This window comes from Pararge aegeria, chromosome 4, assembly GCF_905163445.1.
Source record: "Pararge aegeria chromosome 4, ilParAegt1.1, whole genome shotgun sequence".
NCBI classification, from domain to species: Eukaryota; Metazoa; Arthropoda; class Insecta; order Lepidoptera; family Nymphalidae; genus Pararge; species Pararge aegeria.
In genome coordinates, this window is record NC_053183.1 from 14,082,362 (window position 1) to 14,096,586 (window position 14,225).

Here is a 14,225-nt window from a genome sequence, read left to right on the forward strand (position 1 = left end):
TTTCGTTGTTTTATTTTAATTGATCAAGACCAAGCAGATGGCCAGCCTGATTGTAAGGGAAAAAGCCTGTAAAAAGATCAACACTGCGCAGGGCATGCAAGGAACAGTCGTACAAATACCTTCAACCTGAGGCGTAGGTGTTAAACCTCATTGGCGTGTAATTAAATCGGCAACCGCACCGTTAACACCAGAACACAGCAATGCTGTTTGGCGGCAGAAGTAAGTATGGCGTAAGTGTTCCACCGGACTAGTTCTGTCAAATAAGGGTCGAACCTATACTACTGGTATTACGGGTGGTAGACAAATGCCAGGTATTCAGATACTAAGGATAGATGTTATTTTATGGTCAGAGAACTGAAGTAGTGGTATTAATGCAAATTACTCCTAAGAATATTCATCACTCACACGATTTTGATACAACATATAGACGCAGCTAATATCTTAGATTTTCTCGGGAGTTCAGTGTACAAGACAATATGGGGCTTCACTACTATTTAAATTGCCCGCTTTTGGTGTTATAATGTCCGCCTGTTTTAGAAGTCGGTTAAAGATTAAAACCTTCTGTAGTAGAACTGCGTTGGTCGCTTGATGTCATCATTATTGGTAGGTACATAGTTAACAGAAAATTGCCTCTGAATTATATGTTATTTTACTTAGCTGATTATTCGATGGTTACACTAACGATCTTGTTTGTAAGGAACTTATTAGACGACAGCTATTATATATTACAAAGCCTTTTATAGGGGAGGTTACAGTACATGCTGGTGACTTGCATCCTGTTTGAGCAAAGAGGTAGCCGTGCTTAAGTTTAACTATGATTTCGATTGTGTTATTGTGTGGTATTTTCACCGCTGCATCGTGCGAGCAAGCCGAATCTCGATTAGTTAATATTGCCCAGGGACCGGTTCTTGGATATAGGCAGTCGGATGATGACATATACATCTTCTATAACATTCCTTATGCAAGGGCACCGACTGGATCACAGAGGTTTAAGGTAATATCTAGAACTTAAGGTGACTCTAGTTCTTCTACGGATCTTTTCATTTCTAATTTGATCGCGTGAAGATACTGCCAGCATAGCTCGCTCCATCACCCGTTGAGTAACTCTGAGCCTTCCTTTGAGCCATCACGCGCCGCGATACTGAAGTGGCAAGTGGATGGCAGGGCACATACCTCGGAGAATGGAGCTGATCTACGTAGGGGTACCAAGGTACTGGAATGGCGACCCACGGATACACGGATTTTGTATGTTCTTATACTCAGACTCATAAGTTAACGTTTTCCGAAACAAAACTGTGAACACCGTAAATTCGTTAGTACCAAAGTAACTTTCAAGTAAGAAAACCCCCTCTATAACTGTTTTCTACCCGTAGTATCGTACCCAAGACCTTGTGATACGATCAACCTTACACCTTACCGGGCAACGGAGCAGTTAATAATACGTAATTCAAAATGCCGCTCAAAGTTATAATAAACTATTTAAGGGGAGTGCGGATGGTATTCACACCAGAGCCGGTTATTTGTTTTATATTACCCACTATGTTTTGTACGGTAATGTTAGAAAGAACTTTTGAAAGTGTTAAAAACTATCGTTGGTGGACAGACATAAAACGAGTCACTGGGAGCTGCTGGAAACAAGTTGCCCAAAGCTATATATTTAAACCTATTACTATTTGTTAACATCAATCGGTGAAGGTGCTGATGATGACTTAAAGTTCCGAGTGCTGCTGAATGAAAAGAACTTAGTCTATCATTAAATCTATGTAGATCTTCACAGTGAAATAAATGTGTAACTTTTAATCATACTCCTGCAAATACATATCTGGTAAATCGTTTTACTTGATTCATTTAATCTTTCTCGATAAAATTACAAAGTTATTAAAATTTTGTAACAAAAAAATTTACCTAACGAAAATTTTAAGTTAGTTTTTACGTAGTCCTAGGATGAATTAAATTTTTTTATATACAACAAAAAATACTTCCTCCATTTGGGGGGACCGAGTTCGATTCTCGGTACATACAAGTGAGAACACCTATAACGTACTCAAAGATATGTGAAGCCTGCCAATCCGCACTTGGCTGGGTTGTGGACTACTGAGCGGACACTCGTCAGCCGGCCCGCCGGCCGCGAATAGGTTGATAAAAATTACGATGAACGATTTACGAATGAAACTTAAATTTTATTAGTGGGTTATAATTTTTGAACTTCTTTCTAGGCTCCGTTGCCACCTCCAAAGTGGAAGGATCCTTACGAAGCCGTGGACAAACAAATAATATGTCCTCAAGCAAATTCAACTGGGCTCATACATAAATCAAAAAGGGTACAAGAACAAGAGAATTGCCTTGTTGCAAGTATTTACGTTCCCAATACAGACAGAAAAAATCTTCCAGTTGTTGTATATGTTCATGGTGGAGCTTTTGTTTTGGGATGGGGAGACCTTGCTGTACCTAAAAGTTTGGTGAAAAGCAAAAATGTAATTGCCGTTACTTTTAATTATAGGCTTGGTGCGCACGGCTTTCTTTGCTTAGGTACGAAAGATATCCCTGGCAATGCTGGCATGAAAGACCAGGTAGCCTTGCTGCGATGGGTAAAGAAGAATATTGTAAGGTTCGGAGGTAATCCTGATGAAGTCACAATAGCTGGATATAGTGCTGGATCAGCATCCGTAGATCTATTGATGCTTTCAAAAATGGCAGATGGTTTGTTTAAACGAATGATTCCTGAGAGTGGCGCCAATATAGCTGCCTTTAGTATTCAGTCGGATCCCATTAAAAATGCTAAGGAGTATGCAATGATGTTAAATTTTGATAAATACGACAACATCGAAGCGTTGCAAGATTTTTACAAAACAATTCCATATGAGAAATTAAATTCAGTTAATGCTATGAACAGAAAAGATTCTACATTTTTGTTATCACCATGTGTGGAGCGCAATTTAGGGGAAGAAACTTTTCTTGAGGAGGATCCAGTTAACATACTGAAAAGTGGGAACTTCAAGAGGGTACCGATGTTGTATGGGTTTACCAACATGGAAGGGCTGTTTCGGGCTCCACTGTTTGAACAATGGAAGAGTCTTATGAATGAAAACTTTTCAAATTTTTTACCTGCTGATTTAAAATTTCAAAACGAGATGGAAATGAAACAAGTTGCAGAAAAAGTAAGGCGTTTTTATTTCGGACAGAAGTCAGTATCAGATGATACGATTCTAGCATTCATTAATTACTTCACGGATGTTATATTTGCATTTCCCGTACTAAGATCAGTGAAATTCCAAGTGGAAGCTGGAAATCGCGAAATTTACTTATATGAGTATTCATATTTTGATGATACTACGCCTATTGTGCCACATACTAAAACGCGTGGTGCAGCCCATTGCGCACAAACATTTGCAGTATTGGATGGTATGGTATCAGTTGATGAGAACCATGCATCAAAGATGAGAGAAATTTGGCTGAATTTTATTACTACAGGGTATGTTCACAGCTCGTTAAACAATTTATTTATTTGGTTTACCAACGGTCACTTACTTGGTGTGACCGTTGGTACATTGAATGCTAAACTTACAAAGTATTTCATCTACATGTTTCATCATTTGTGTTATAGTTAGCCATAAATAATGTCGTTCCATCTAGTTAGTGTAAATTGCCGTGCCGTACTAACAAGATATAATAGAATAAATATAAAAATATTTAAATTGTTAATATATTGCAACAATACACACGTAGACATCTAGTCCCAAAATAAGCGTAGCTTGTGTTATGGGTACTAAGATGACTGATAAATAACATACACATTTTTTTATAACATACAGATAAACACAGAGACACTGAAACATTCATGTTCATCACATCTACATTTTCCAGCTGTAGGAATTGAACCCATGGCCTTTGACTTAGAAAGCAGTGACGATGCCCAATGCGCAATCGACCGTAAAAAATAAATAAATAGGTAAACATTACATTATATTATTAATTGAATCGTGTTATCGTAATTGTTCGTTATGTAGTATTCTTAGTTTGTAATATTTATGCAGTACATCCGGCTCAACCACAGCAAAAATATTGGTTTATCAACCGACTTCAAAAAAAGGAGGAGGTTTTATGATTATTGTTTTGTTTGGTATGTCATACCTCAGAGGTGGTAACAATTCAATTTGGTGCAAATGTGATGAATACCTTCGGAGATGAAGGGTGGCAGTCCTTAATGTAGAAGTGTAAAAAGTAAAAAATAAATATTTTCTACAAAATGCCAGTATTTAGTAAGTAGTAAATTGAAGTCGGTGCCAAGTAAAACATTAATATCTACATATTTTGTATACTGTTCACTATGGTAGCTAGACAGGTGAGGTTCCGAAAGTCGGTTTTTTTTGTTAATAAATTTTTTTGGCACGCTTGAATCCTGGAGATGGTCCTAGAATCCATTTTATTTCGGAAAATCACTCGGGAAATGTTTTCACGTGATTGAATGTGTTATGAAAGGCTTTTGTGACATACGCATCGTAACACAGCTAAGTCAATCTTGGCAAATTAGCTTGCATGTTTGGGATGGTTAACTCGCCGAAAAATCCGGGGAAAAGAAACAGTTCCCGTTAATATTCACCTGCGACAGCTAGTTAATAAAATGTTTATCTACATGTATTTTATTTAATATCGGTAATGTAATTTTTCAATTTACAGAAATCCTGTTCCTAAAGGTTCTAATCTTCCGGTTTGGCCGCCAGTTCGCGAAGATTGGGCACCCCATATGTCCTTGAACCAAACTTTTGAATTGAGAGGTTCGCTATTAAAAGAGCGAGCAATATTCTGGGAGGATATTTACAATAACTACTACTACAACCCACTTTCAGCGAATCCTCACACGGACCTAAGCTAAGGACTAAGCTTTCTTTACTTTGTGATTCCATTTCATTTTTTATGTTTTAAATAATTAAGTACCTACATGCACTAATTTTAATTGCATTAATTTTCGAGTTTATTCTATTGTTTGTTTTTAAATAAATTGTTTTCTTCTATTGTTTAAGCTAATTTGCATTCATAACATTTAAAGAGCTACCCAAAATCCATCCAATCATAATCAGTTTAGGTTAGATCATAGGTGCTCTACGATTGCACAGATAACATCTGAGTGGGAGGTTATGGGCGGTTGTCCACTACAGCACCAGCAGTGCGATAGATACTTCATTGCGGGGGATGTGTATTAAACACAGCTGAGAAAGCTTAATTTTTATGGCTTAGCTAAGTCTTCCTACTTCCTAGTAGTAAACTAGGAAGAGATTCAGCTATGTTGTTTTTTATATATTACTACCTGCTGAAGCTTGGAATGCGGTCTCAGGATGAGCACTAAATATATTTGTTAGGAATAAATAATGAAGTAATGAAATCCAGCAAAAGATCTATAATTTGTAAAAATATTAAACAAAAAGTTTTTGGAAATCATATTAAGAAAAATCGAAAAGATAATAAAGCATATACCAAAGAATGTTCAAAACTACAAGACGATTGTAGATGCATAAATGTCAAACCGTTTCAATCGACTAAAATATTCAAAGACTGTGAAAATTTAAATCAACAAAAAGCTCTCGACAACTTTTTAAAAATAAATGCAAATCACTGGTTTAAATCGCATATTGACTGTTAATAAACAAATAATGCAATAAATGAATCAAGTAAAGTAACCGAACAAAAACAAGATTTTAGTCCGTACTCCGTACTGAAAAATAGTACTGATACTAAAGCAAATATAAAATGTTTAAAACTACGTAATGATTGTAAATGCATAAATGCCAAAAAAATTGAATCTAAAGAAATATCTTCAACCTCTAAAAACTTTAAAAAGAAACAAGTTTTAGGACGTAATGTAAGATTAAAAACGCATTGGGATTCTATATGCCAAAAGGTGGTGGGCTTGCAATTTAAGAAAGTAGCTAACGGCTATAGAGGTTCGAATCTTAATCCGATAAGAAGCGGGCTTAAAAGCAAGAATGTAAAAAAAATACAAATGAATATTTGAAATATCTTAATTATTTTACTGTTTAAATGACGGAATAATCGAAACTTGTAAATTATGTAGAACCGAAAAAGTATTGGAAAAAAAGTTTTTGTTAATAATGTTAAAAAAAATCGAAGACATAATAAAACAACAAATGAATGTTCAAAACTACAAGATGAGTGCAGATGCATAAATACCGACGTATCTGAAGCCTGCGGAGATTTAAATCTACGCCAGGTGGGTGTCAATCATTTCCAAAAAAATACTAAAAAGTATTTAAAATCAGATAATAACTGTAAATGTATACATTCTGGGAAAATTGAATCCAGTAGGCATTCAAAGATATTCTTATCATAGTAAAAATGGACAAAAATAAATAAATTCGTAGGAGATCGCTTAAGACAGCCTTTATGCATTTTGTCTTTATATATATTTTTTGTTATTTGTTGTTTTCTCTGTAATTTTATCTATCTACTTTTAAGTACGTCCGGAGCGCACACAACCTACCTAGCTGTCAGTTGTATTTAATTCCGACGTACTTTATGTATTTGTGCTCTCTCTTCGGTCAGTCGCATGTGTGCCTGATAACATGCCAAATTGCGAGGCATAGTTTCTTTGCACATTTGAAACCCGTTGGATCATCAACATCATATCAACCCACGTACGAGTCTCCTCCCACAATTAGAAGGGGTTAAGGCCGTAGTGCACCACGCTGTCTGTCTGTTACATTTTGGTATTGGTTTAACTTACACACTTTTCATAGCTTAGCTTTGCATCTTTTTGACGCGCAGCTATTGAAGGTACGTAGCACGGCCAAGTAAAAGCCAGTCTGATAGGGCTGCATACATTTAATATTTTGAGAAAAATTAAAATTCTTGTGTTGTACTTTTATAAAAAAGTTACACGACGTCGTCCGCGTCGTAGTGTTAACCAAATTTTTGATACGAGAATCAAACTAGTAATTACATATATCAACGCAATTGAACATTTATTTATAGATAAGCCGCGGGCAGGCGTCAGTTACCGCCAAGATGTGGTTGAGCGTAGTTGCTTGTTTTTTATTTGGTGTAGTGACCTTAGCTGTCAGTGAAAAGGCCGATTCGAGGATAGTACATATAGATTCAGGCCCCGTTCGAGGTTACAAGGATCCTAACGAAGACATTTTTGTATATTATGGCATTCCATATGCAAAGGCTCCCAGTGGATCCGATAAGTTTAAGGTAATAAGATTAAAAACTAGGTAAACACCATAATCACCTTTGATAATAGGCGATTTGGTTTTAAGAAATATTTATTTATATACGGCAGTTTCGAAACGTACCGTACGTAATCGAATCGTACCCTATTATTATTTAGCAACAACCACTTTTGTTTTAGTTAGTTTTTGTCAAAGTTACATTTCTTTTTTAATTTCCTTAATTTTCATTAAAGAGAATCTTGCAGAACTACGATAAGACGTCAAGACTTAAGGGTGTCGAGAACTATGTAAACAGTTGTATCTCATGTTTGTAAATAAATAAATAAACATAGACCATGTAACGGTCACCTGGTCACTAACACGGAAATTGCTATGAAGATATTATTAACAAATTAAAGTCAGAAAAAGAGACAACCTCGACCGTTGGTATTTTATAACCGTCAAATAAATACTGTATGTTTTTTATCACAAGTCTGCAATCCATATACACAAGTCTACAATTCATAAACTTAACACCAATAACACAATTATTCCAATTGTTTATTCAATATACTTATCACTTTAAAAATAGAGAAGTACATGCTTGTATACTAGCAGTTGCCCGTGACTTCGTCCGCGATGAAATTTTAATTTGCCCCAAAATTAAAAGAAACACGCGGGACCCCTAATTTATACTGTATCCGGTCATAGTCAGATGGATGTACTATAATATTACATCAGATTTATAAAAGAGTTTTTTTTTATTTTAAATACTGATATAAAACTCTGCATATTAAAATAAGGATATTAGTAGTGTGCAGCTCGTGCCCGTGACTTCGTCTGTGTAGAATTCCTGATTTCTCGTGAGCTTGAAAACATCTCCCGTCATACCTAAGCCCTACTCCAAAAAGAAAGCTACCGGAAAATTTTAATTTTAGCCTGCGTGATGGGCTACGGCTTTAACACTTGCCCATTGTGGGATAAGACCCATGCCCTGTAGTGGGCCGATAATGAGTTGATATGATCATGATGATGATGAAAGTTAGGTTGGCTCGCAACGTTACTGGTATTACCTTTATTATCAAAACTAAGCTTAATTTGCTATACTCCGCGAAAAGCAGGAGAATCTGTGTGGTGTAATTTATAATTTCTTCAATCCTTATACTCCACACCAAACAGATCTTCGGCAATATACCCTCTACGCACGTTTCGCTCCGAAACCGGAGCATCATCAGGAGATATTGACTTTACAATGAATAATTGTTAAGTGACTTAAGTGACTTAACAATTATTCATTGTAAAGTATCATGGATTTCCTCAAAGTAACGCCTGCTTATATCCGGTATTACCTTTCACTCTCTATTAAAATATACTGATAATAATCAAGAGAAGAGATGGGTGATCTAAAAGCAGCACAAAAATAGTCCTGTATAATAATAAGCAACATCGGGTTAAGTCAGTAAATGGATGTGGATAAATTTGGGATTTGTAAGGGAGTATTTAAAGTATGTCGGTTTTATCTCATCACCAACATTTGTTAAATAATTATGATTACCTGCTAATCAGGAACAGAGAAAAAAAAAAGTAGATGAATGAAAAAAAAAAGTAGAATAGTAGTATAGTCATGTAAAATTACTTAAAAGAAGTTGTCGGAATGGTATATCTTTAGCTAATAAAACTATGTAATTAAACAAAGACAGAAAATGAAGGGGAAAAAAAATATATAATAATAATAATAGGAAAAATAATAGAAAAAAAAAGTTAAAGTGGTTGATAAATATTTTTTTTTACAAATACATTATTGGTTATAATAATATAAATATAGTATATATAGTATCTATTTACGATGAGCTAATTCAAATTTGGGAGACAAATTAGATAATTCAGCAAAACCTTGAGTAAAGTGATCCGGTTTAATGGCCAATTTTCAGTGACTCGTCTAGAATTATGACTTTTAAAGTTATTGTTGCCGTGTAGGCTATCTTGTAATCTTATTTATGATAAGTATGTTTTTATCTTAATCAGTATATTAATACTAAAAACGAATGATAATTATGTGATTTAAGTGTTAGTTTATCACCTTAGAAACTGACACTAAAATCACATAATTATGATTTCAGATTTCACCACAGTACTATTTAATATATGAACTATCAATGAATATTTCATGTGAAATTAATAAATATTTTAGGCACCTCTGCCATCGCCGAAATGGATTTATCCATTAGAAGCCCTAGATAAAGGAATAATATGCCCACAAGCTGATTTTTTTAATTTAAATCATTCTAAAACCATGCAGGAAGATTGCCTCATTGCTAATGTATATGTGCCAAATACTGAGAAAAGTAATCTACCAGTTGTCATCTATATCCATGGTGGTGGATTTATGATGGGATTTGGAGATATTGTTACACCAAAAAAAATTGTTGGTAGCAAAGATATTATTGTTGTCACTTTCAATTATAGACTCGGAGCACATGGTTTTCTCTGCTTAGGTACAAACGATGTGCCTGGTAATGCTGGAATGAAAGATCAAGTAGCATTACTTCGTTGGACAAAGAAAAATATTGCGTATTTTGGTGGAAATTCAGATGATATAACAGTAGCAGGTTACAGTGCTGGCTCTGTCTCTGCAGATTTATTGATCTTATCAAAAACAACTAACGGTTTGTTTAAAAAAGTTATTCCAGAGAGCGGTGCAAATCTGTCACCTTTTAGCGTTCAAGTTGATCCCATTCAAAATGCTATCGAATATGGAAAAGTATTAAAATTTGAAAATGGCGATATACACGCATTAGAAGATTTTTACAAAAATGCTCCCTATGAACTTCTACAGTCAGGAAGCGATATTATTAGGACAGATATTCTTATGGTACCTTGTGTAGAGCGAGAACATGGCGAAGAAAGATTCCTAGAGGACAGTCCTTTTAATATTTTAAATGGTGGCAATTTCACTACGTTTCCTATGCTGTATGGTTTCGCTAACATGGAAGGATTACTAAGGATTCCCGTTTTTGATCAATGGAAGGAAAAAATGAACACCTATTTTCCTGACTTTTTACCAGTTGACTTACAATTTAAGAACGATAAAGAGAAAGGGGCAGTGGCGGAGAAAATAAAAAGATTCTATTTTAAAGATAATCCCATCAATGAGCAAAATATTTTGGGTTTCATTGATTTTGTGTCAGACACTTATTTTACTTGCCCAACATTGAGATCTGTTAACTTTCAATTAAAAGCTGGAAATAATAACATTTACGTTTACGAATATTCTTTCGTAGAAGACAGCACACCTTTAGTTCCTCACACGGAAGTACGGGGAGCAGGTCATTGTTTTCAAACAGTAGCAGTTTTAGATGGAATTCAATTTAATGTATCAGATGAAACTAATATGTCAGAAGATCTAAGAGAAATGAAGGAGCTAATGAGGGATCTCTGGACGAGTTTTGCTAAAAATGGGTATGAATATCTCTTTTATAGAAATAATTATTTTAATAACGCGTTCAATTTATCTATTATATAAATAAATATTTTATAATATTTTTAGGCGCCCTGAAAGCCCTGGAGTACTCAGCTGGCCACCTGTTCGAGAAGACATGTCACCATACATGGTCCTCAAGAAAAATCCCCAACTCGGAAAATCATTGTTGAAAGAACGATGCACTTTTTGGGAAGGAATATATCAGAACCATTACTATAACCCTATACCGCCTTACATACCTTCGTTAACAATTAACAATGAACTTTAACCAATTTGTTATACTTCAATTACATATATAGAATGAGTGTAGCACAGCAAATAGTTTCTAAACGTTACGTAAATTGTTTTGTTACTAATAAAATATTGTATGACTTAAGTATGACTTGATAGTTTTATTGTTTTTAATTCGTTTCAATATCCTAATACTGACTAAGAACATAGCAATAATTGGGTTATTAATATTTTTAGGCACCGCTGCCACCGCCAATATGGTTCGAGACTTTGGAAGCGGTAAATAAAGAGATTATTTGCCCACAAATAAATGTGCCAATGTTTGTGAATAACAGAATAATGCAAGAAGATTGCCTCATCGCTAATGTTTATGTACCGGACACAGGTGAAAAGAATCTTCCAGTTGTTGTTTACGTTCATGGAGGAGCATTTATACTTGGTTTCGGAAATTTAGCCACGCCAAAAAAATTGGTTAGCAGTAAAAGAATAATTGCTGTTACATTTAATTACCGACTTGGAGCGCACGGTTTTCTGTGCTTAGGGACAGAAGAAGCACCTGGAAATGCGGGTATGAAAGATCAAGTGGCACTTTTACGCTGGGTTAAGAAAAATATTGCAAGTTTCGGTGGCAATCCTGACGATGTCACAATAGCAGGCGGCAGTGCAGGCTCAACAGCGGTAGATCTGTTAATGATATCTAAAATGGCATCAGGTTTGTTCACCAAAGTTATACCTGAGAGCGGTGCCAACATTGCGCCATACAGTGTCCAAGTAGATCCATTACAGAACGCCAAAGAGTATGCTAAATTATTGCAATATAATGGGCCGGATGATGTTTATCAATTACAAGAATTTTATAAAAGTGCCTCATATGAACTACTACAATCAGGTAACGTTATTTACAGAACTGATTCTGTATTTCTTATGGGACCTTGTGTGGAGCGAGATATTGGTGAAGAGAGATTTCTTCAAGATAGTCCATTAAATATTTTAAAGAAAGGAAATTTTGACAAATTGCCCATGTTATACGGTTTCACAAACATGGAAGGACTTCTGAGAATTGATATATTTGATTCGTGGAAAAATGAAATGAACAGTAGGTTTTCCGACTTCTTGCCACCTGATTTGCAATTTCAATCGGAATCAGAGAAAGAAGCAGTAGCAAAAAAAATTAAAAAGTTTTATTTTGATGACAAAGATGTTGGTGATAATACTGTTTTAGATTATGTAAACTATTTCTCAGATATTATGTTTGCTTGTCCAACCTTAAGATCAATAAACCTTCAGTTAAAAGCCGGCAATAATGACATATATTTATACGAGTACTCTTTCGTGGAAGATAGTACGCCATTAGTTCCACATACAAATGTACGTGGAGCAAATCATTGTGCTCAGACGGCTGCTGTGTTGGATGGAGCTAATATAACATCATTAGATGAATCAGTTATATCAGATGACTTAAGAACGATGAAACGTATCATGAGAGAACTTTGGTTAAATTTTATAACAACAGGGTAAGTCCTAATATAATATCTCGATTTCACATGCGTATTTCCAGACAAAAAAACGACGGGTGTTTGTCTGCCCGCCTGTGGCATCGTAGGTCCCGAACGATGAACCGATTTTGATTTAAATTTTTTTTGGTTCGAAAAATTAATTAGTTTAGAGTGTTCTTAGCTATGTTTGTTTGAAAAACGGCAGACTACATATTTTTTCACAACTCCCTCAACGGGTTCTCGGTGGTTTTTTAAATTTAATTATTTCAGAATAATAGATGTGCCCTGCGGCTTCGCCCGCGTAATTTTGGGAGGCAGCGTACTGCTTCAGTGTACACCTTTAGTCATATTTGAGATTTTGAGATTTTTTGACAAATATTTTTTTATTTTACGTAAAAAATTTTTTCAATGAAAATTATACTATGTTATTTCTAATACCTTCAAGAATATGTATGAAAAGTTTCATGAAGATCGGTTGAATAGTTTTCGCGTGAAAGCGTAACAAACAAACTTATATTCACATTTATAATATATATAATATTTGCTGGGCAAACGGGTTGGTAATGATTATGGGCAAACGTAGTGATTATGGGCAAACCCTTCCATTGGAAGAGGCCTTTAGTACAGCAGTGGGCTATTGATAATGAATATAATAACATACAGATAGATCATTTTATTAATGTAAGAAAACCTCTCATTAAAATATTTATAAACAAAAATTACAAATTAAAATATTTTTAAATCAAATTTTAAGATAGCCTATTAAAGTCAACAGATGGACTAAAGGCCTCTCCCAAGGGGAGGGGTTGTCCGTAATTGAATGATCGCAGTAGAGCGTAGTACCTAGTAGCAAAGATGAAAGAAGCCGCTACTCTCCGTTCTCTGTTACTCTCTGTATCCCTTAGACACCACACGTATGAAATTTTAACGAAATAAATATATTTTATATTGTTTTATTACAGAAAACCTGAAAGCTCCGAAGTACCGGCATGGGTACCCGTGAGTGCGGATTGGTCGCCGCATATGGCCCTGAAAAAGAATCCAGAGCTTCGAGGATCTTTGTTGAAAGAGAGATGTTTATTCTGGGACCAAATCTTTGACAAATATTATCGATCGCCGCTACCGCCCGCGGTTCCTCCACCACGACGTAACGAACTGTAATTGAAGAATAATGTCATCGTTCCGAATTAGTTAAAAATGTTCGTGTCGATCATTAGTTGCGTTATAAAAATTCTATTTGATATTGTTATTGTCATATAAAATATACTATTTAATATTTTATAAAAATATATGTGTTAGTACCAGTCTAACCAGCATATATACCAGCCTTTTTATCGATACTTCCATACTTATATTATAAATGCGAAATGTGTCTGGTATTTATTTGTCAGATCCATTGTTCCGCCTTATTATTAATTATGCATCGCTGCTAAAATCTTTTGCAAAGGCATTGCTTGCATACTCGAAACGCAAACAGAATTTATTTACCAGTGGAGAACTAATAATTTCCGCGGTATTTTTAGAAACCGAAGAGACTTCGTGTGTAATATAATGAAACCTAAATTGTTCAGTTACTTGTGGCAATTATATTGTTTACAATTTTTTAATCTTAACTAAATGCGATGGTCAAAAGTAGTGCTATCCTTTGGGCAATGTTTCATGGGGCCAATGACAGCACGACTTATACAGAAGCGGTAACATTCATTTTCCGCTTTGACAATTATTTTTCGAGTCAAGGGCGAAGAGATTAAGCTTTTCAAATTAAATTACGGCAACGGCATAATCTGAGGCGCTTTAACAGATCTCCTTCTGTTTTTGTCAAACTATAAAGATAAAATGTTATGCAGGTAA

General features: G+C 35.1%; 2 protein-coding genes across 2 annotated transcripts; both read left to right on the plus strand.

Moving 5' to 3' along the window:
* The first annotated feature begins 814 nt into the window (after positions 1–814).
* Positions 815–4,873, plus strand: LOC120623540 (juvenile hormone esterase-like). Its single transcript, XM_039889594.1, has 3 exons — positions 815–994; positions 2,217–3,472; positions 4,678–4,873. The coding sequence occupies exons 1-3, from the start codon at positions 815–817 to the stop codon at positions 4,871–4,873; spliced, it is 1,632 nt and encodes a 543-aa protein (XP_039745528.1).
* Positions 4,874–7,020: 2,147 nt separating this feature from the next.
* Positions 7,021–13,694, plus strand: LOC120623542. The gene is made up of 5 exons (XM_039889595.1): positions 7,021–7,209; positions 9,358–10,625; positions 10,714–10,912; positions 11,116–12,392; positions 13,337–13,694. The coding sequence occupies exons 1-5, from the start codon at positions 7,021–7,023 to the stop codon at positions 13,533–13,535; spliced, it is 3,132 nt and encodes a 1,043-aa protein (XP_039745529.1). The 3' UTR covers positions 13,536–13,694.
* The last annotated feature ends 531 nt before the right edge of the window (positions 13,695–14,225 follow it).

Bases quoted from the DNA above. Each gene is read 5' to 3' on its own strand.
- LOC120623540 (XM_039889594.1), top strand. From the start codon at position 815: ATGATTTCGATTGTGTTATTGTGTGGTATTTTCACCGCTGCATCGTGC. The intron at 995-2,216 runs GTAATATCTAGA...ACTTCTTTCTAG, and splicing joins CTGGATCACAGAGGTTTAAG to GCTCCGTTGCCACCTCCAAA. The intron at 3,473-4,677 runs GTATGTTCACAG...TTCAATTTACAG, and splicing joins CTGAATTTTATTACTACAGG to AAATCCTGTTCCTAAAGGTT.
- LOC120623542 (XM_039889595.1), top strand. From the start codon at position 7,021: ATGTGGTTGAGCGTAGTTGCTTGTTTTTTATTTGGTGTAGTGACCTTA. The intron at 10,626-10,713 runs GTATGAATATCT...TAATATTTTTAG, and splicing joins ACGAGTTTTGCTAAAAATGG to GCGCCCTGAAAGCCCTGGAG. The intron at 10,913-11,115 runs TAACCAATTTGT...TAATATTTTTAG, and splicing joins TAACAATTAACAATGAACTT to GCACCGCTGCCACCGCCAAT.